At 40.3% G+C, this 21,644-nt stretch overlaps 3 protein-coding genes and 1 long non-coding RNA gene across 5 annotated transcripts; 1 reads left to right on the forward strand and 3 right to left on the reverse strand.

Annotated features, from left to right (window-relative positions):
* Positions 1–288: 288 nt before the first annotated feature.
* Positions 289–2,535, reverse strand: LOC117661186 (uncharacterized). Its single transcript, XR_004589907.3, has 2 exons — positions 2,443–2,535; positions 289–480 (listed from the first exon to the last, which is right to left on the reverse strand). It is a non-coding gene; the product is annotated as an uncharacterized LOC117661186 (long non-coding RNA).
* Positions 2,536–2,559: 24 nt separating this feature from the next.
* Positions 2,560–6,104, forward strand: MRPS14 (mitochondrial ribosomal protein S14). Of its 2 annotated transcripts, none has more exons than XM_034409758.3 (3): positions 2,560–2,694; positions 3,594–3,752; positions 5,732–6,104. In XM_034409758.3, the coding sequence occupies exons 1-3, from the start codon at positions 2,620–2,622 to the stop codon at positions 5,912–5,914; spliced, it is 417 nt and encodes a 138-aa protein (XP_034265649.1). In that variant the 5' UTR covers positions 2,560–2,619; the 3' UTR covers positions 5,915–6,104. The 2 variants fall into 2 exon arrangements, with proteins under 2 accessions (XP_034265649.1, XP_060546138.1); XM_060690155.1 differs by lacking the exon at positions 2,560–2,694 and adding an exon at positions 3,318–3,353.
* A 3,032-nt stretch (positions 6,105–9,136) lies between these two features.
* Positions 9,137–16,745, reverse strand: CACYBP (calcyclin binding protein). Its single transcript, XM_034409754.2, has 6 exons — positions 16,589–16,745; positions 15,668–15,863; positions 12,677–12,773; positions 11,757–11,856; positions 10,802–10,896; positions 9,137–9,467 (listed from the first exon to the last, which is right to left on the reverse strand). Exons 1-6 carry the CDS (start codon positions 16,712–16,714, stop codon positions 9,308–9,310), a joined length of 774 nt encoding a protein of 257 aa, XP_034265645.1. The 5' UTR covers positions 16,715–16,745; the 3' UTR covers positions 9,137–9,307.
* A 1,423-nt stretch (positions 16,746–18,168) lies between these two features.
* On the reverse strand, positions 18,169–21,197 carry LOC148114741 (uncharacterized). Its single transcript, XM_087888821.1, has 2 exons — positions 20,213–21,197; positions 18,169–18,251 (listed from the first exon to the last, which is right to left on the reverse strand). Exons 1-2 carry the CDS (start codon positions 21,195–21,197, stop codon positions 18,169–18,171), a joined length of 1,068 nt encoding a protein of 355 aa, XP_087744947.1.
* Between the last annotated feature and the right edge of the window lie 447 nt (positions 21,198–21,644).

The raw sequence follows: 21,644 nt of genomic DNA on the forward strand, positions 1-21,644 counted from the left end.
TCTATGGATTTTTCCATGGAAGAATCTGTCACACTTCACCAACTATTATGCTAGAGCTGCAATCAGGTGACCTAATGTTATCTATTAGCCACTTTCTGATGGTGTATGTCCCTTAGCTCAGCTCTTGTCCTTCATTTGGATAGAAGGAAGATGCCACATGATTCTGTTCTGGAAATAGTATTCTTTGTATTTTTATTAATGATCTAAGTAGTAGATGGAAGGAATGCTTATCAAGTTTGCCAGTATAGATGGAATTTGGGAAAACAGTAACAACACAGACAACAAAACAACATGCAGAATGATTTTAGGAGATGAGGGAAATTGATATTTCATGAAAATAAAAACTTGTACATTGGGGGGGTGGGGGTGGAATCAAACACCCAGATATTGAATGGCAGCTATCTAGCTCCGTAATATTATGTGTGAAAAGATCCTGGAATATAAATGGATCACTAATTGAATCTCAGCCACATGACATACCTGCAAAAGAGACAAGCGCAATTTTAAGATGCATCAACACAAGCATTGTTTCCAAATGACAAGAAAGGTAGAAGATGAACATCTATCTGTTGCAGATTCTTTAATCTAAATTCATGAACCAAATTGATTGGGCCTGATGACTCTTATGATTTTGTGGTTTAATGATTCTATTTTTGGCAGTGATGGAATTGAAATGATTGCACCAACCCTCTAAAAATTCCCTCTTACATGTGAATACACACTACTTCAGCTACGTGAAGTCTAAAAGTCAGAAAACTGAGATTGTTAGTTATATAGGCTGATATAACAGCACTTTTTTTAAGTCACTAGCACCCCCTAAAGTACATTTTGATATTAGTGCCACAAGGCTTAACTAATTTGAGTTAAGTCCTCTAATCATCTATATTCCTTGGAAAGAAGCAAATGTTCTGCTTTGGAAAAAAGTGTTCTATTGCAAAATATAATTAGCTGAAAAGGGAAGGAAGTAAAGTTTCATATATATTTAAATGTAGGTGGCTGAACAGACACCACCTTGACAGCAGAGTAACAAGGTTAATCACTTCTCTGATTAAAGCATAGTATCTGTTTCATTGAAATGATTGCAGTTATATATCTAGAATTTTTTCTTCCTTTCAAAACGATGGGGTGCTGCTGTTGCAACCTGAAGCAGCTCATGATCTCTGACGGTCTCTGCAGAAATCAAGGCTTTCTCAGCCTCCTGAACTGATCCTAAGGATGTCACTTCATTTTCTACTTTCCAGAGGAACTGCGGCCAATACAATAAAGAATTTTATTGACATGTAAACGCTACTCAATTATTATCATATCCATTTTTGTGGAACATAGTCCATCAGAGACCCCAGAAATTTAATCTGAGAATTACACCCAACAAGTGGTGGGAAGGAAATGGAAAAGAGAATAGTGAAAAATAATCTTCAGCTAAATGAAGTTAAATGTGACACAGATTCTTACACCAAATAGGTAGCTATGTTAAGAATTGTGAAGTTTCAGCCTTAGTTTTATCTATGGGAAACAGTATCCTGAAAAACTCAAATCACCAGTAATTTTTAATATTGTTATATTGCAATTTGTCTTACTGCTGGCTCATCAGGTCTGTCCATCAGCTCCATAGAATAAGTAGAAATCCATATAGTTTCCCAGCTATAAAAATCTTACTAGACTTATCCTTTTAAAGTTTATAGCTAGTTTTGTATAATCATTGTATTAATGTAATTGTACTTTTCTAGTTAAACTTTATTTGGCCTTTAGTTTGATCTAGCAGTGTTACCTTCTCAATTCCCTATACCCGAGTGCTGAATTGTGTCAACTTCAAAAACAAGCATACAAACAAGAAATCCAGAATTCCATTTATGTATTCTATTAGTACATCGTATTAACTCACAATTATATGATTCTAGATTTGCTTAATAAATCTAGCTGTTTGGGTTGAAAAAACACCCTGGATGGTTCTTGAAAAGTAGCCACCCACATTTAGTTTACCAGTGCAGTTGAATTTTGTGAATTCAGCCCCACTGAGATTTGCTATGGATTGGTCTCTCAATAAAAGCTTCCAAAGAAACAAGGCTTTTACCTGCTGCAATGAAAGTAGTCCTGTAACATCTGAACCACCAGGCAGAAATCTTAACACACAATTATTTGGGAACGCAAAGCTCAATCTAGCCTTAAGGATGTAACTTAATTCTATCTATATGTTTGTGCAAGTTGTGTGTAGATACGAATATACATACATACACAGTATGTATATATACACGGTGTGTGTGTGTGTGTGTGTGTGTGTGTGTGTGTGTGTGTATATATATATATATATATATATACACATATGTATATATGTATATATATGTATATACATATATATACACACACGCATATATTACTATACACACACGGAGAGGGAGAGAGAGAGAGAGATTCTATGGAAATAGTACAAGCTCCTACACTCACCTTTAAAAAAGCTAAATTCATAACAGCCATATTTTGTTAAATTTTGCCGCCCATTCCCACAAACCTCGCTCGCTGCTTCCTCCCCTTCGGCTTCCCTTCCCTTCACGCCTTTTCCGGCATTTTCACGCCCCGGCGGGGTTAACTCACACGACCTTTCTGTCCTATTGCGAGCAACGCATGCGCAGTTCAAATAGCGTTGCTATAGGGAAGATGGCGGCAGTAGCTTTGGCGCTGCGTTCGGCTCTTCGGCAGGTTAGAGTCGCGGCCGGGAAGGGCTGCTTTCCCTCTCGGCTGCTGTGCTCGTTGCGTCAACTTCGGCTTCTGCCCAGTGCTTCACCCCCACCCCCACCCCCAACAGTCGCTCCGAGATAAGCCCAGCCTTAAAATCTGGAATTTGAGGAGAATGAAAGGCTATGCACAACAAGCCTTGCCCTGTCGACCTCCCGAGAGTCCTGTGGCGGATTGGTGTTGCCTGCCCCTTTTCGGCCTTTCTAAAGTTCTTATATCTTGCTCATATTATGGCATTCTGCTAGAACTCGTTAACGGAAGGTGCAGCGGACAGGCTAAAACTAAAGCGCTTCTCTGTAGGCTTAGGTATTGCTGAAGTGCAGTCCCTGCCACTTCACATCATTGGCCGTGGAGTCGTTAGTTGTAGTTGAACGACTTCTGGGGGTTCTCCGTGTATGTTTAAACTTTCTCTGTCTCTCTCCCACTTTTTTCTGATGAAGAAATAGTAGCAAATTGTTCTGTAAAACTCCTCTGCCCTTATATAACAGAAATAAGAGTTGGAAGGGACCTTGGAGGTCTTCTAGTCCAAACGCCTGCTGAAGCTGGTGACCCATCATTCCAGACAAGTGGCTGTCCAGTGTCTTCTTAAAAGCCTTCAGTGAATGAGTCCACAATTTCTGAAAGCAAGTGGGTTAATTGTTCTCACTGTTAGGAAGTTTCTCCTTAGTTTTAGGTTGCTTCTCTCTTTGATTAGTTTCCATCCATTGTTTCCTTGTCTTGCCTTCTGAAAAATAGGTTGACCAATATGATTGCTTTGCTTTTTTTTTAAAGATTTCAAACATTAATACTTGGCATCAGTCAAGATTTAGACATGCATACCCATTTGCCTGAACAAAAAGCTGATTGTAATTTCTTTTTATTAGTTCTTCCCCATGCCATGTGCTGGTCAAATAAGAAGTTATTATGTGGACTGGAGGATGGTACGTGATGTTAAGAGAAGGAAAATGGCTTTTGATTATGCAGATGAGAGATTACGGCTGAATTGCATTAGGAAAAATAGAATTTTGCCTAAAGAACTCCAGGTAAGAAGCATATTATTTTTGTCAAGATATTATGAAGTGAAATAACGAGAAAACATATTTGAAAATTTATCTAATATGCTTGATTTTGGCCAATTAATAGTGAAAAACTAAAATTAAAATAGCATCAACACCAAGTGTTATTTAATATTTAATATAACCATGATCAAGAAACAGGCTATATCAGAGCCCCAGGCTTGATGGCAAATCTAAGATTGTAATGTTTTGTGAAAGGCCAGCATGGTTGAGGCAAGTTTAATCTCTAATGGGATGTTGTTCCAGGGGCTAGGCACCACAGCAGCATCTCTTCCTGGGCCCCACCAGATGACAGTCCCTTGCAGATAAGTTTAAGAGCATGTCTCTTTTGCTGTATCCAACATGACAGGTAGACATCTGTGCATGTTAACACTAAATATATTTTCTATAATAATAATAATTTATAATTTATAATATATAATAATAATAATAATAATAATAATAATAATAATAATAATAATAATAATTTTATTTCTATACCGCCCTTCTCCCGAAGGACTCAGGGCGGTGTACAGCCAATTTAAAATACAAGACAAAACAATGATTAAAAATTAAAATAATTAAATAGATTTGGCCCGGTTTAAAACCCCGAAAATTTAAAATACCTCAATTTAAAATTATTATGTTGATAGCCCGGCCTGGCGGAACAACAGGGTCTTCAGTGCGCAGCGAAACACCCGGAGGTCCTCTTACACTAATTGTATTTATTGGGAATGTTATATTGTGCCATTCTGTTAAAGAATCTCAAATGTTATAAAGATAGATTGCGATGTTCAGACAGTTAAATTGTAATTCTTTTTAAGTTTTAAAAACTTATTTTCCTGCTTTAATTTTAATTAGTATCTTTTTAATAATAAGTCTAAGCACTGAAGAATTTATGCTTTTGAGTTGTGGTACTGGAGAAGACTTTTGAGAGTCCTTTGGACTGCAAGGAGATCAAATTAGTCAATCCTAAAAGAAGTCAACCATGACTGCTCTTTGGAAGGACAGATACTGAAGCTGAAACTCAAATACTTTGGCCACCTAATGAGAAAAGTTGGGATGTTGGGAAAGATCGAAAGCAAAAGGAGAAGGAAATGGTTAGATAGTGTCAACAACACAATGAATATGAATTTGAGCAAATTCCGGGAGACGGGAGGACAGGGGGTCTGGTGTGCTATTGTCCATGGGATTGCAAGAAATCAGACATGATTTAGCAACTGAACAAAGCATCCTTTTTAAAATGTTTTTTATTTATTTTATTTATTTATTTATTTTTATATGCCGCCCTACTCCGGAGACTCAGGGCGGCTTACAATGCGTTAAGCAATAGCCTCCATACTTTTGAATATTTTATACAAAGTCATCTTATTGCCCCCACAAACCGGGTCCTCATTTTACCCACCTTAGAAAGGATGGAAGGCTGAGTCGACCTTGAGCCTGGTGAGAATTGAACTCGCAGTAATTGCAGGCAGCTGGATGTTAAATGCTGCCTTAGTAGGAGGCATTAGCCTCCTACGCCACTCAGGCTCCTATTTTCTATTTAAGACACTTTAAAAGTTGGTATGTGTAGGCTATGAAAAATGCAAAATGTATTTTTTGTTGAGTAGCCATCTGTATATGTAATTAGAAAATTCCAGGCAAAAAAAAAATCTAATTATTCAGAGATACCTTGCTATTTTAGTTGATAACAATAGTTCCACTTCCAATCTAATTCCTATTGGACTAGTTAACCAGTAGGATTACAGGACCTCATATGAAGAATTCAGTGTATTTATTCAGGGAAGAGAATAAATACAGATAAAAATCCTGTGATCCCAGATTCCCTACCATGTCAGTTTAGGATTGGCAGTTCCAGTTGAAAACAATCTTTGAGATTCTTCACTCTCACTCCATGTGACATAATTGTACACATCTTTGGTTAAGTATACGAGGGGAATTTTATATTTTTAAAAAACTTGTTCCAGGAAATTACCGATAAGGAGATAGCTGATCTGCCCCGAGATAGTTGCCCTGTGCGGATCCACAATCGATGTGTTCTGACATCCCGACCTAGAGGTGTGAAAAGGAGATGGAGGCTCAGCCGAATTGTCTTCCGCCATCTAGCTGACCACGCCCAGCTCTCTGGGATACAGAGGGCAATGTGGTAACATACAAGCAAGTAATCTCTTCAAACATGACAAAACTGTCCTAATTGAAAACTCCTGAACATGGAATGGAAGAATGAGAGATGGTGAATGTTAAGTATGTTGGCAAGGATGTCAGTCTGATATTATGAAGATGTGAACCTACTCTTGCAGCTCAGGAGAAGACATGAAAAATAAACTGTGACAGATTTGACTCTGGTTCATTTCTTGCATTTGAAGTAATTTTTTAACTTTATCATTACATTTTTTTTAAATAACACTGCATGTTATAGCCTAGTTTACATATCATAACTACTTACAATAATTTCCTGACTTTTATAACATAAGAATAAGACTTCAGAAAAGATAGGAGAGTTCTAGAAGAGTAGAATAGTATATGCATGGCCCAAAATAAGTGTTTAGAAAACTTGGGATTTAAGTTGAGTACAAGTTGAAAGTAATGTATACTTCATCCAGTGCCTGCTCCTGCTCAGTTGGTGCACATCTCCACTGAACAGACATCTAGTCCATTTGAACTCCTCCCCCAGCAAGGGAGAATCCCCATTGGTTTTAGGCAGACTGTTCCATTGCTTAGCTACTGTTACTGCCAGAAAAATCTTCCCTCCCAACATATTTAAAATTGTTGATCTTTTGCCTGCTTTAATGTGACACCCATAAATATTTGTAGACCTTTATGAAATCCCCCCCTCCATCTTCCCTGTTTCAATATAATACACTTTACCCATTCTTCATAGGGATTGGCTCAACCTTATTCTCAAAGGTGAATGTGTTCCAGCTTCTTTTTTGTCCCTTTTATTGTGGTGCTCGGAAGTGTTCAATTTGCAGTTCAACCAAGAGTACAGTGACATCATTTGTCCTGAGACCTGGAGTGAATGCTTCAGGAGTCCCATTAAGAAATCCCGTGATGTACTTACTGTTGGTGGTCCCTGGTACACCTAGATTTTTCTCACGTGCAGTGCCAAATGAGGTCATAGAATCCAACTCTTCGGTAGAGGACATCTAATCCAAATTGTCATTGTCCCTTTTGAACTGTGATGCCTGCAGCTGAACACAGGACTGCAAGTGGGACCTGACCTGGCTAGAGTAGTGTCTATAATCTGGACTCAGGGCGCTTATTAATGTACCCCAAGATAGCAATTTTTTTTAACAATTAGATCACACTGATGGCTTTTATTTATGGGCATTCAGATTCTTTTCACATATATTCCCACCAAGTCAAGTCCCATGAATTTTTTTTCTGCCTTCCATTTTTCCTATTCACATGAAAAAAATTGTTTTGCATGTTAAATTCCATCCTTATGCCTACTGTTGAAAAACCTGTCTTTTTGAATTTTCTATCTAAAACATTAGCCACTCCTTCCAATTTTGTGACATTTGCAAATTTTGTAAATGTCTCTCAACTCCTTCCTCCAGGTGAGTGACAAAAATGTAAAAAACAGCAGAGGTCCAGGATGGAGCCTTATAGCATTCCACTCAATGCTTCTCCAAGCTGCGATGGATCTATTAATCACTTGAGTGCAGTCATTAAACCTACTGTGAGTTCATCTAACAGTAGCTGCATTTAGCTTGTATCTTACCATTTTAATGAAGGGGAATGTCATGAGGCACTCAAAGGTTTTGCTAAGGTCTATGTACCTCTGTTCTTCAATACACTAAAGTAATTATCACAAGAGTCTAGTACCATGAGGGCAAACCTATGGCATGCATGCCTGAAGTGGCACACGGAGCCATGTTGCTTGGCACGCGCGGCGTCACCCATTCCTCTTTCAGGTTTCTGGTGTGCATGCGCATGCAACGATCAGCTGGCCTTTGTGCATACAGCAGTGCCGGAAACCAGAAGAGCTGGTCTTCCATTTTCTGGCTTCCATTTTCTGGCTCATGCACGCCGGCCAGCTGATTGGGGTGTGCGCATGCGCAGCAGTAACCAGAAGACTTGCTGGCCTGCGTGCATGCACATGCCAAAAACCAGAAGTACCTTATCTAGCGCGCACATGCCCCCTAGGCAGCTCCTTTTCCTGGTCACAGCCCTGATGAGCACGCAGTGTGTTCCCTTTTTGGCACCTGGTGCTGCGCGTGTGCGCACGTGCTCCCTTTTCGACACTTGGTGCTGAAAAGGTTCACCATCACTGGTCTAGTACAATTTGTGACAAGCCCATGCTGGTTCCTCTTAATTGTACCCTATCTAGCCAAGTGCTGATAAGCATGCTGCCTGATCATCTGTTCAAGACTTTACCAGTATAGATGTCAAACTGGCAGGTCTAATTTATTGAGTTCACCCTGCATGTCTTTTTAGAGAGTTCTGCATGTATCAGTGCTGGCTTCAGATTTTTCTTGTTTTTCCTCATAGGAATTGTTTGCAATTGTTATCTTTATAATCTCATTTCATAGCTTTTCCCATTCTTCCTGAATACATCACAGGGAATTTAAACCACTAGAGGAGTCAATCTAGCTTCCTCCGTGTTTGTCAAAATCAGTTCTTTTGAAGATAGGTGCTATAGATTTGACATTTCTCAGCTCCTCCTACCCAACTCACCCTCTTCCCAGCCGCTAGCACTGGTATATACAGTAAGTCAAAATGAAAGCATAGGGAATCAATTTTATATAATGTAGCTAATTTTCGTGTAGCAACAATCAAAATTTGTAGACATAATGAGCAAATACACTGAAAAATCTTTTTAATCATTACTGTCATTAAGCTGAACTCTTTTCCTCTAATTAAAACCACTCATCAGTTTATCAGCCTAATATTGCAGTAATTTCCCCTCATTTGTTGACAGTCAAACTACTATTTTTAGCTGAGTTTTAGTCTTAGCCTTTAAGAATAAACTCTTTTATATTATATTTGTAGTATAATATACTAGATCCAAATGTTCAAGAGCTCACATAAATTTGGTATTAACTAGTTTGTATTTGTTCTTCTATTGTATTGTGTTTGTTTGGTTGCTGTTTTAATCTAGCGATTGACTAAATAAAGGAACACATGATAGGATTTTGTATTTATAATTGTACATCATCCTGATAAGCCTGACCCAAAATTCAAATCTATTGCTTTCCCTGAAACTGAAGGTTTCCTTTCTAGGCTAACCTCATCTGAGGAATCGGTATTTCAACTTTTGAGAGACTGGAATTATATACTTACACTTATTCATCACTGTGTACTTGAATATATACCAGTCTGGGAATTGCCAAGATGTGTTGGAAGGACAAACATTTAAGGAGACAGAGAAGTTTTACAGCATATTTTATTTCCCATCTCCAATCTGAAACATAAATTTTGTAGTTTTTGCTTTGAAGATGGTTATATAAAAAGCACATGTTCTCTGAACAGAATATTGCAGCAGAAACCTCCATAAATCAAATGTACATTAAATTAGCAAGCACAATCTTCAACACTTGTTAAATGTCTAATGGCAAATCATCTTTGGATTGTTTTTCTCGGCTCTCCACCCATGCTTTGTTAATTGTTCTCTTCATCTCATCATCTCCTTCTGCATACATCTTTTTCAATAGATTCATCAGTCCTTCACTGGGGTCAGATGTATCATAGGAAGCTTTCCTAAAGGATATACATGGACAGGAAATTATGCTGTTATGTATTGAGTTTGGTATATTCCATAACATGAGCCAAATGCCCAAATATTTAACATTCTAATCTTATGGTCTATGATTTATTTATCTATCATTTCTCTATCTCTGTGTCTGTATGTAAATGTATATATGTGTGTGTCAGTCCTGGAAGTCATCTTTTACTTTGGATCTTCAGGGTGCCACATTTAGTGCGTGGAAAATTGGAAGGGGGGATTGTATGGAGATATATAGCCATAACAACATTCCTTTCTTTGAAAGTCAAGGACATTCTGCTCTGCACCTGGAGTGGTATGATTGGGAGGCATCTCCAGTTGGGACGGTGCATTGATTGGACCATGTGATGGGCATGTGGGTCCTGGGGCAGGAACTTGCACTTTTTTTGGGTGGGGAAAACCTGGAAGCTTTCAGATTTGGGTTTTCCCAGATGTGTCAATATGACATCTGTAATAAAATGGAACTTTGAGGAACTTCTAGCCTCGGAGTCTTCTTTCGTTGGGGGTGTTACTTAGAACCCTGATAGTGTGTGTGTGTGTGTGTGTGTGTGTGTGTGTGTGTGTGTGCGTGCGCGCGCGCATATTCTTTTGAGAGCAGGCATCAGAATTTCATTTTTTAATCTGTGCCAGTGCGTTCACAGAAAAAAGGGGCAATAAAGCTTATTTTGAGCACCTTTGCCTGATACTGAATTTGATATTTGAAAAAATAATTTGATTAAAATAAACATCATGGAATTTAAGTACAAAGCCTATATTATTTTTCAATGCCTAACTTGTTTTTTCTCACAAATCTTCCAAAACCAAACTAATATAATAGCTCTGGAGATCTAGTAATATACATTAATTCATATACATTTGGTAAGATTAAAAAGTTCATTAAACTGTTTTCTGTACATTGTAATATACCAAAAGCTGCTAAAATACAACCAATGATAATTTAAATAATATCTAATTATAGTTTTCATTTCGGAGCAGAGTTCCAAAATGTCATCATGTATTACTCTGATATTCAATATAGTATTCAGTATAAAAATTGCCTGGTATAAAAGTTTTGGGTTTTTTAGTGAACATGTTTCAGCAACTGGCCATAAAATGCAATTTCGATAGAAATCTGGATTATTCTTTTCCCATAAAGTTTAAGAACCATAGTGAGCAAGAACAGGATAAGTATAAATACTTTAAATCTGTTCAACCTCCATGTATTACATGGATTAAAGGAATCTTGGTTTATTGAATTTTAGCTTGCAAACCTTTTTCAATAGTAACAGTAATATCATACTGCTGGAACAAGCAGATGATGTACACTTACTCTTTTTCCTTAGTCTCTTTTTCAACCTGCGTTAGGCACTCCCATTTTTCTTCTTGCTGCTTCTTACATAATATCAAGATCATATCTGTTTTGATCTGTAAGGAGGAAGAAAGCAGAGTTCAAAATAATGCAAGAAGCCAGAATTACCAGAAAGGAACTGATTTGGATTATTTTCAAAACCCAATGCAGATATATTAAATTATTTAAAATAACAAACTTACTTTTGTAATCTAATCTTGTAGAATGTTTCTTTTTTAAAACCCAGAGCTTAAGAAATTTAAATCATAAATGCTGTTCATAAAATTCAAAACCACGGGTTATTTATCTTCCTAAGATTCCCTTCTATATCTGTCACTGAATTTAACAATTGCAACATGAAAGCATTAGCTACGAGTCTCCATATGTGATGATATTGGATTGATAAAGTTGTTCTAGACAGAAGAGATTTCCTATTTTCAAATCTGAAATTACATTTTCTAAGAACTCTGAACCTGGATGTGATATGAACTATTTTAGATTTTTTTTTTATACCTTCGCAAGGTGAAGAAAAGTCTGCCAAGGGAAGCAGTACTCCAAGATAAGATTCACCAATTCACTCAGAATTAGGCCTATATTTAGCAACTGGTTCCCTCTTACTCGGGACAAGAAAAATAGAAATGCTCTTTGGGAATAAGAACTACAAAGACAATTACCAAAGTAAAAGACCATCTAGTGATAAAGCTAATTTACAGGAAGACACCAGAAAGCTGAAACCAACTTAAAGGCAGGGTTTTGCCTCATTATAAAGCTTGGTTTCTTTAACCATTAATCATTGTATAAATCACAAATGCCAAGCTTGTACACCATTTTAAGCCAAAACCAAACAAAATATTTAATGAATAAATGTAATGAGTAGAAAGCCAGCCAAAGCACTTGTATGAACAGTATTAAAATTGACTACATCAGATATACTGACCTTCCATGAGCTGCTTTTAGCTAAGATTGGTTTCAGAAGGTTGTTGAACGTCATTGTATAATTTTTGTTATTTAAATTTTTCACCAGCAGATGAAATGAACTAAGAGGATAAGAAATTGAATCAGAATTCTCTAATAAACAACCACATCAAATAAACATCAAGAAGAAGCCACCTTAATAGGAAAAAGGAGAAAAAGCTGTAGGTTCATTTGGGCCTAAAATTTAATATAGCTGAGTGTTTGAAAAAGTTTTGTTAAATATGGATGGATAAGACCTCGGCAAGGATTGCATTGCTTTAAGACATCAATTTGAGTTGCAGTCACACATTTAATCTGTTTTATATATAATGGGTCTATCAGAAATAAATTAAAAAGAGTTTGGGATAACCTAGTATCAAAGGAGACACGATCCTGGTCTTGAACAGAATTATCTCATTTCTTCTGGTCTTGTATAATGGCGCTCATGTAACCAACAGTGATCAGGATTATGTTAACTAAACAGTTGAACAAAAATAAAAATCAGTCATATAGCTAAGCTACTAGGATAGTTGATTGGTTGCTGGTAGTAGGACTCCTTTATCATGTTGCATGATGCTGGCTTTGTGGGTATTTTAGCCATGATTATGACTCTTCTGGCATTGTGGGCAAATATTTTAACCATGGTTATCACTAGACTAAGCTTTGTTTAATGAGCCAGTATACCTTTAAGAGAGAGATTATCTTTTTTCCTTTTTATAAATGTTGGAAGCAGCAGCAGGTACATGCTATCATTTCTGTAAAACCGTAACGGGAACAGAAGTCATCTCTTCTTTCTATATAAGAAGAGGGATCATTTTCCTAATCTCTTTGAGACTCTGTGAAAACAAGCAGCAGTAGCAATAGCACCAGATGCTGTTTACACCTATCAAAAACAAAACCTACCTTTCTGTAAAGTGCACCTGAATATTCTCAGCTGGCAGATGTTGAACACCACTTAATGTGACATAGATTTTCACAAATTTATCAGACTGATCCCATGCTAAAGGAATGAAAAGAAAGCATTTTGGATATTAAAAAGCAAATACCAGTTTTAAATAAATTATAACATTTCAATATGTTTATGAATAATTTGATTTGTGTGCCGCCCATCCCATCTAGATCTTGTGTCTAAATCAAGTTCTTCATTTTAATTCTGAAATAAGCTTTAAAAATCCTATTAGGCATGAAAATAAAGATTAGAAAAATAACGGCTACCATACCCACAGAAATAGGATGATGTAAAACTTTGAAGAGATTGTTTTTTTCAATTAAGGTCCTTTCAAGGTTACTCTACAAAATGAATCACAGCCCAGAACCTATAAAAAAATTGAATAGCTCACATCACATTTAAACAGACTCTCTGGAGCTATCCTGTTCCACGCATATCTATCAGAAAACGTGTTTTTTATATACCTGCATTTAACAATTTTCACATTTGAACTGATGATTTAATTAGCCAGTCAATATAGTCAAGGCATATAGTGCTTTGTTAGCTGCGCTGGCTTGCAGAAGATTTCAAGGTTCAATTCAAACAATTTAATGTTTAGCATTTCTAAGGACAAAGTATAAAAAAGAATAAATTCCTCATGTGATTATTTTTCTGTAGGACACTTTCATTTTGGAAGACCTTCCAGTTATCTCTTTTCCCATGCTGAAACTATCAAAAGCAGACTCATGGATGGGTCATAGTACTGACAACCTATTCACTCATACACTTCACTCTTTACAAATCCTTACAAACTGGAAAAGGTCAATTTCAGGTTAATTTACAAGAAAGATAAAATGGATCCAGCAAATTATTACACAACTGATCACCTAAGCATAATAAGTAGATCATAATCAAATCATATTTATTGGACATACTGGCTGATGCAGGACAACATTCAGCCACTGTATTATGTCCCCCCCTCTATTGGAAAAAATATTCTAGCCATTCTATAACATCATTTTTATCAATTTAAAAGCAGCATTTGATTCAATACCTAGAAATAGGGTATGGATAAAACTAACATCTAAAGTTATTGACTCTGTTTCTCCCTTTGATTGTGAAGACTGCATATCTCAATGCAGATTAGATATGTCTCTAGTATTTCAGTTACTTTTCTGTCCTAAATCCCATTTAAAAAGGATTTAAGATTACTAGCTTGCTTCAAAATTTTTGTATCCATTCTGTATTTCAAGCTCTGACAAAAACAGAATTCCATTCTCAAAAGCATGTTTCAGTTCTCTTTTATAGTGACAAAACAACCCTATCCATCACATAAATAGGCTTATATGAAGCCTCCAAACCCTTTCCTCATACAAGTAGTTACAAAGCCTTTTTATCAGCTTTGCCCAAACAAAAATAGTGGTTTTCATTTACAAGATTTGCAAGTTGGACCATTGCTGGAATATTTTTTTAATACAGAACACATCAAGGCATTTAAATATTTGTAAGTATATCCTAAACATAAGCCTTGAGGGGAAAGCCAATAATGCTATCACACATCTGGCTTTTAAGATTACCAAACTATTTTTGAATTTGTCAACAGCACAGGCAGTAATTACGTTCTTGCTGCTATAATTACCTTTATAGAGCAACTGTTACAATCTACCTTTTCTATGACATGCAGTATTCTCACTACAGAGATCCAAGACCTCAAAGATCCAGTCTAAATTCCTAAGAACTATGGTATGAGCATCCTGGGTTCTTTTCTACTCCAACTATGTTCAGAATTTAGTCAAGCTTTTTCTGATAACTATTGGTTTTTTTCTTGAACAATAATTCTTCTAATTACTCCCTTGCCTCCCTGATCCCACAGAATATTTTTCAAACATTTTGGAAGAAAGATACAAAACTGAACCTACAGTTCTATGACTTGATGTTGAAAGAGAGCTGAAATGTTGTGTTCTTAGAACTGATCTTCAGAAATACCCCAGTACAACTCACACTTTTGTCATGCTGATTTTCTTGACTTTTTGTTCCATATAAATAGACATCAGACTGTGCTTTCTATGCCAATGTCAAGAAAATTCAGTAATTTCACAAGTTAGCATTAGCATAGCATGTATGACTGTTTCCAATGGAAAAAACTCACACATTTTATACAGTTTTAAGGTATAGATGTAATATCACTCCTATCTAATCTGTACTGGATTCAATACAAGTAGCTCATTTATCTTCAAAAAGCATTTTGTAACAATTATTAATCTCAATGCAAATCACCCCTGGATTGAAATGTAGGTTTGATTCAAGTTTCTAATGTATTCATTTCTCTTTCCCCACTTTCTTTCCAATAGGCACATAAGCTAATTTTCTAGAGGGCAAAGGGAAGAACGTCTGTTTGGATAAAAGAACACAAATAAGTATTTTTCTTCTCTCCCTTTGCTTCTGAATAATCTAATAAGTATTATATTGTCAATAGGGAACTATTTATAAGTATGGTCATATATGCTCAATTCTAAAAATATGCACATACTAAACTCAGTAATATGCATTATATTATACATAAATGTTACATGGTTTTTGCTTCATTCATTCTACATTTACTGGTCAGAGAAGCTAATACTGGAAGCAAACTTGAATTGTATCACTGTTCTTACAACCATAGGAATTAGCAGCTCCATGAAGCTGAATACTACGAAGAATTGTTTTCATTTACTTATATGTTCACAAAATACACTATATTACACATAATCCTGCCTATGACATATGCAACATTTTCTTAATGCTCCTGTAGACATACGCAACCAACTTTTTCAATATGTGCTAGCTTGTGATACATGAGTGAAATAAATGCTGGATACTGGAAGTTATAAATAGATGTTGTTTATGCAGCTTTTTGTAGTACTGTGATGGCTACACTATTTTCTTCTACTGCATTCTGTAATGAGGGAAAATAAATCCATTTCTACCATAATTGTTGATTTTCACTGTATATCCAGTGACTGTTGGTTTTTCTTCTTCAGATCCTTCAGCTTTTAGCTTGAGTGGTTGCCAGTTCTTGATTTCCCTCTCTATTTTGTTTTTTTCTGCCAGCAGAAAGTCATGTACTCTCTTTCTTGTTGTCATTTTCAAAAGCTCCTTCACTTCTTCCAAATCTTTTTGTAGCTGCACAGAATACATTGAGTATACAAATTAATTAGCATTTCTATCAAATGTTCTATCAGCATCTGCTTGAGAGGCAAGCTTATAAAAAGTTAACAATAAAGATCAAATCACAGAGACAAACTAGGCTACTGACATTTAGAAAGAGTTACAAGAGCATTCTAGTTGCTTAAATAGAGCATAGCAACCTTGACCATTGTCTTGTAAAAAGAGAATTCACCCACAGAATGAAAGACTATGACAAGGAGATGGAAGTGGTTTAAGCTCACCTAAAATCTGAACCAGAGAGCCACTTTGGTGTAGTGGTTAAGGCACCAGGCTGACTTAGACACAAAGCCCCAGGAAGGAGGCACTGGCAAATCACTTCAGAAAAACCTTACCAAGAAAACGGCAGGGACCTCTCCAGGCAGTGGCCAGGAGTCAAGACTGACTGAAGGATGGGGGGTGGGGGGGAGGGGGAGTTAATAAAAATAATTCCGAACTAGAAACATTCTGGTTCTATCATCTATATAAATCGATATAAATTCTCGTGGCTCCACCTCTGCGCAAGAGCATCCCTCCGCTGACTTTTGCAGCATCCCAAGCCCTGCTAGTGCCCGCTCCTAAACCCAACCTCCAAGACAACCGGCCCAGGCCAGTGGAGGGTTGCTGCTGCTCCCCATCCCTCCAGCTCGGATCTGGGTCTCCCTGCAGGGACAGAACCGCTTCCCTCCCCTTCCCCTTTTCACCTCCTCCATGTCTGCGCCGAGCACCGGCTTACAGGATGGTGAACTTCTATTCCGGGTCAGGAGTTGGCGCAGGCGCAGAGATTCCCCTCTCGAACTTTCCCGACGGTTCTGCCGGGCCTCCCGCATTCGTCAGTATTGGTCTGCTCGCCCAGCCAATAACGGGGCGCTTTCCTAACGGAAGCAGAAGAAACGCGAATTTAGCAACAAAGAGCTAGAAAAGTAAACACGAATCTCTCTCTTTCTTGTACAGCTTCCGGGTTAAATAAAAGGTAGAGCTATTTAAACGGGTGATAGAGATGAAGTCTGAAGATTCCTGTCTTGCTTCCAAAACAATAATAAGGGTACCGAATAAGTGTACCAGCATTCGAGATCAGCGGCAGACATCCTGTCACCACAGGAATCAAAGGATGTTGTCACAAAAATCATCCATACATCGTTAAAATTAGGGCAGGAAGTTAACCTGGAATTTCGGAGCAACAAAGAAAAGGATGCTCACCTACATGAAGCAGAGGCCACCTACTCCTCTACACACCACAGGCCTCAAGCATCATACCAATGCCAGGACACTCACTGCCTCCCCTCCTCAACGGTATGGCACAAGCTGGCCTAAAGCAGAAGCACCGGGCTAGTATGATTACACACCACTCACTCTACAGCAATGGGCCACCATCTTACCCATCCACAAACCAATCCACCTCAGATCTTGCCTAGTTCCTTGCTGAATATGACCTGATCACTAAAGGACTTGGGAGGTTTGACGATTGGCCAGAAAGTTACAGAGCCTGGTGATCATCCTTCCAAAGTACAATAAGGGATCTTGTCTTATCATACACGGTGGAGATGGACCTCTTAAACCAATGGCTTGGGAAAGACTATGCTCAGCACACCAGGAGGATCAGGAACATTAACATAAAATGCCCAGAAACTGGTCTTAAGATGATCTGGGAAAGATTAGAGGAGTGTTATGGCTCAGCAAAGGCAATTGAAGATGCACTGTTTAAGAAAGTTGACGATTTCCCTAAGATAACCAGCAGGGGGTACCAAAAGCTAGAGAACTAAGGGATTTGTTGCAAGAGCTACAAGCTGCCAAAGCCTCTCCTGGATACGACCAGGGGGATTAAACCCAGTGTTGAAGGTACCTCCTGACTGACAATAAAAGTGGGTTACATACAGGTTCAAGCATAAGACAAAATCCAAGCTGCCATTTCCACCATAGAGTGTGTTTCTAGACTTTGTCTCAGAAAACGAAGGTCATGAATGATCCCAGTTTTGACCTCACACTGGCATGCACTGAACCTCTTGATTCCAAGCTGAACAGGTCACCGGTGGCAGTACATAAAACTAATATCTCCTCATCAGATTCTCCTTACAGATCACCAAACTCCTCTCACCCAGAGGGCAAAAGCGGAGACCCTGAGAAGCTATGCCCTCTACACAAGAAGCTGCATCCTTTCCTGAAATGTAGAGATTTCAGAGAGAAGTCTCTAATGGACCACAAAGCCTTCCTAAAAGGGAATCACATCTGCTTCAGGTGCTGCTTATCCGTGTCATACCTCACCAGGAACTGTAAGGTTAGTGTATCATGCACGGAGTGCAAAAGTACAAAGTACAGACCACAGCATAGCACTACATCCCAGCCAAGCTCCTTGGACCGACAAGACAGCTAATAATAATAATAATAATAATAATAATAATAATAATAATAATAATAATAATAATAATATTATTATTATTATTATTATTATTATTATTATTATTATTATTATTATTTTATTTCTATACCGCCCTTCTCCCAAAGGACTCAGGGCGGTGTACAGCCTATTTAAAAACACAGAACAAAACAACAATTAAAAACTTAAAATCATTAAATAGATTAGGCTCAAATTAAAATCCCAGAAATTTAAAATACCCCAATTTAAAATTATTATGTTGATAGCCCGGCCTGGTGGAACAACAGGATCTTCAGTGCGCAGCGAAACACCCGGAGGTCGGAGATCTTATGTATTTCCGGGGGCAGTTCATTCCACAGGGCTGGGGCTCCCACAGAGAAGGCCCTCCCCCTGGGTGTCGCCAGCCGACATAACTTGGCCGATGGCACCCTGAGGAGACCCTCCCTGTGGGAGCGGACTGGTCGGTGGGATGCTATTGGTGGCAGAAGTCGGTCTCGAAGGTACCCGGGTCCTATGCCATGGAGCGCTTTAAAGGTGGTAACCAACACCTTGAATCGCACCCAGAAGACCACTGGGAGCCAGTGCAGCTCGCGCAGGAGGGGTGTCACGTGGGCGCAACGAGTTGCGCCCATAACCACCCGCGCAGCCGCATTCTGGACCAGTTGGAGCCTCCGAGTGCTCTTCAAGGGGAGCCCCATGTAGAGAGCATTACAATAGTCCAACCGGAAGGTAACAAGGGCGTGAGTGACCATGCGAAGGGCGTCCCGGTCCAGAAAGGGCTGCAACTGGCGAATCAGGCGAACCTGATAAAAGGCCCCCCTGGCCACGGCCGTCATATGCTCTTCTAAAGACAGCCGTATGTCCAGGAGGACGCCCAGATTGCGAGCCCTCTCTGTGGGGGGCAAAGATTCACCCCCAATAGTCAGTGATGGCACCTGCTGACTATATCGGGGCGCCGGAAGCCACAGCCACTCGGTCTTGGAGGGGTTGAGTCTGAGCCTGTTCCTCCCCATCCAGACCCGCACGGCCTCCAGGCAGCGGGACATCACATCAAGGGCATCGTTGGGGTGGTCTGGGGTGGAGATGTACAGCTGAGTATCATCAGCGTACAGATGACACTTCACCCCAAAACCACGGATGATCTTACCCAGTGGCTTCACATAAATGTTGAACAGGAGGGGTGAGAGGACTGACCCTTGCGGCACTCCCCATGCGAGATGCCTCGAGGTCGACCTCTCTCCCCCTGCCAACACAAACTGCGAGCGGTCGGAGAGGAAGGAGGAGAACCACCGCAGAACGGTGCCCCCTATTCCTAACCCCCTCAACCGCTGCAGCATGATACCATGGTCGATGGTATCAAAAGCCACTAAGAGATCTAATAGGACTAGGACAGAGGAACAACCCCTGTCCCGAGCCCTCCAGAGATCATCCACCAACGCGACCAATGCCGTTTCTGTGCTGTACCCCTGCCTGAAGCCCGACTGGTATGGGTCTAGATAGATAGCTTCATCCAGGTGCCGGGGAAGCTGTCGTGCCACCACGCTCTCAACAACCTTCGCCACAAAACGAAGGTTGGAGACTGGACGATAGTTGGCTAATTCAGCCGGGTCCAGGGAAGGCTTCTTGAGGAGGGGCCTCACTACCGCCTCTTTCAAGGCGGCAGGAAAGGCACCCTCACTCAGAGAAGCACTTATAATCCCCTGGAGCCAGCCTCGTGTAACCTCCCGGGAGGCCAGCACCAACCAGGAGGGACACGGGTCCAATAAACACGTGGCGGCACTAATCTTACCCAGAACCCTGTCCACATCCTCGGGAGTCACAGGATCAAACTCCTCCCAGATAACATTCTCAAGACCTGCCCTCGTCTCCTCCCGCGGACTCATCCAGTCGGAGTCCAAGCCATCCCGAATCCGAGCGACTTTATCGTGCAGGAATTACACAAAATCCTCAGCACGACCCTGCAAGGGATCTTCCTGCACTCCCCCCCGAAGAAGGAAGTAGTTCACCCTAAACAAGGTGGCTGGGCGGTTCTCTGCAGATGCGATAAGAGCGGAAAAATGGTTAGATTTTGCCGCTTTTATCGCCACTAGGTAGGTCTTGATATAAGACCTCACCTGTGTCCGGTCGGAATCGGATTGACTAGTCCTCCAAATGCTCTCTAGGCGTCTTTTCTGACGCTTCATCTCTCTCAGCTCCTCAGAGAACCAAGGAGCCAATTGAGATCGGCATCGGGTCAGAGGCCGCAAAGGCATGACGCGGTCCAAAGCTCCAGTGGCCGCCCTTTCCCAGGCAGCCACCAGCTCTTCAGTTGAGTCGTGTGTTAGAGTCTCAGGGAACGGCCCAAACTCCATCAGGAACCTTTCGGGGTCCATCAGGCGCCTGGGACGGAACCATCTGGTTGGTTCCGTCTCCCTGTGGTGGGGGAAGGTGGTAGGAAAGTCTAATTGGAGGAGCAAATGATCTGTCCATGACAAGGGTTTAATATCTAGGTCCCCTCTACCAAGATCATTCAACCACTGACCAGAGACAAAAATCAAGTCCAGAGTGTGTCCCCCTATGTGAGTGGGGCCTTGAACTAACTGGGTCAGGTCCATGGCAGTCATGGAAGCAATGAACTCCTGGGCCGCCTCTGAAGCCTCACCCGCGGATGGAAGGTTGAAATCCCCCATGACAATAAGTCTGTGGGTATCAACCGCCAACCCGGCAATGACGTCAAGTAGCTCGGGTAGGGTCGCTGCCACGTGGCAGGGAGCCCGGTATGTAGTCAGCAAACCCATCTGCACCCCACGGCCCCACTTCACACAAAGGGACTCACATCCGGCTATCTGAGGAACAGTGGTCTCCCTCGGACAAAGACTTTCCCTAATAATCACCGCCACTCCCCCATCCCTCCCCTGGGCCCTTGGCTGATGAAATGCACGGAAACCTGGCGGGCACATCTCGACGAGGGGGACCCAACCAGGTCTCCGTAATACCTGCCAGGTCCGCACCCCCCTCCAAAATAAGATCACAAATGAGGGGGGCTTTATTAACCACCGACCTGGCATTACACAACATCAGCCGCAGACCCTGGGCCTGAGACTCTACAGAACCCAGGACACGAGTCATGCATTGGGGGCCAGAGTGCGCAATCGCTCTGAGACAGCGCATGCGCACCCCCGACACTTGATATGACCCCCTGCGCCCGTCATACCTGCCCCTCCCACTCATTATTTCAATTTCACAGCCCTTCCTGTCGTCCCCCTGCTCCCCGGTTAAATTTCCTTTCACGACCCCCCTGGCGCAACTAATCGACCCATCATCCCGCTCAGTCACTATCTGGACCCCCCCAGGTCTGCTTTTACAACCCCCTCCCTCCCTCCCGGGTCCCCTTAAAATTTTCCTTA

Source organism: Pantherophis guttatus, chromosome 3 (genome assembly GCF_059756535.1).
Source record: "Pantherophis guttatus breed Tessera chromosome 3, ASM5975653v1, whole genome shotgun sequence".
NCBI lineage: Eukaryota > Metazoa > Chordata > Lepidosauria > Squamata > Colubridae > Pantherophis > Pantherophis guttatus.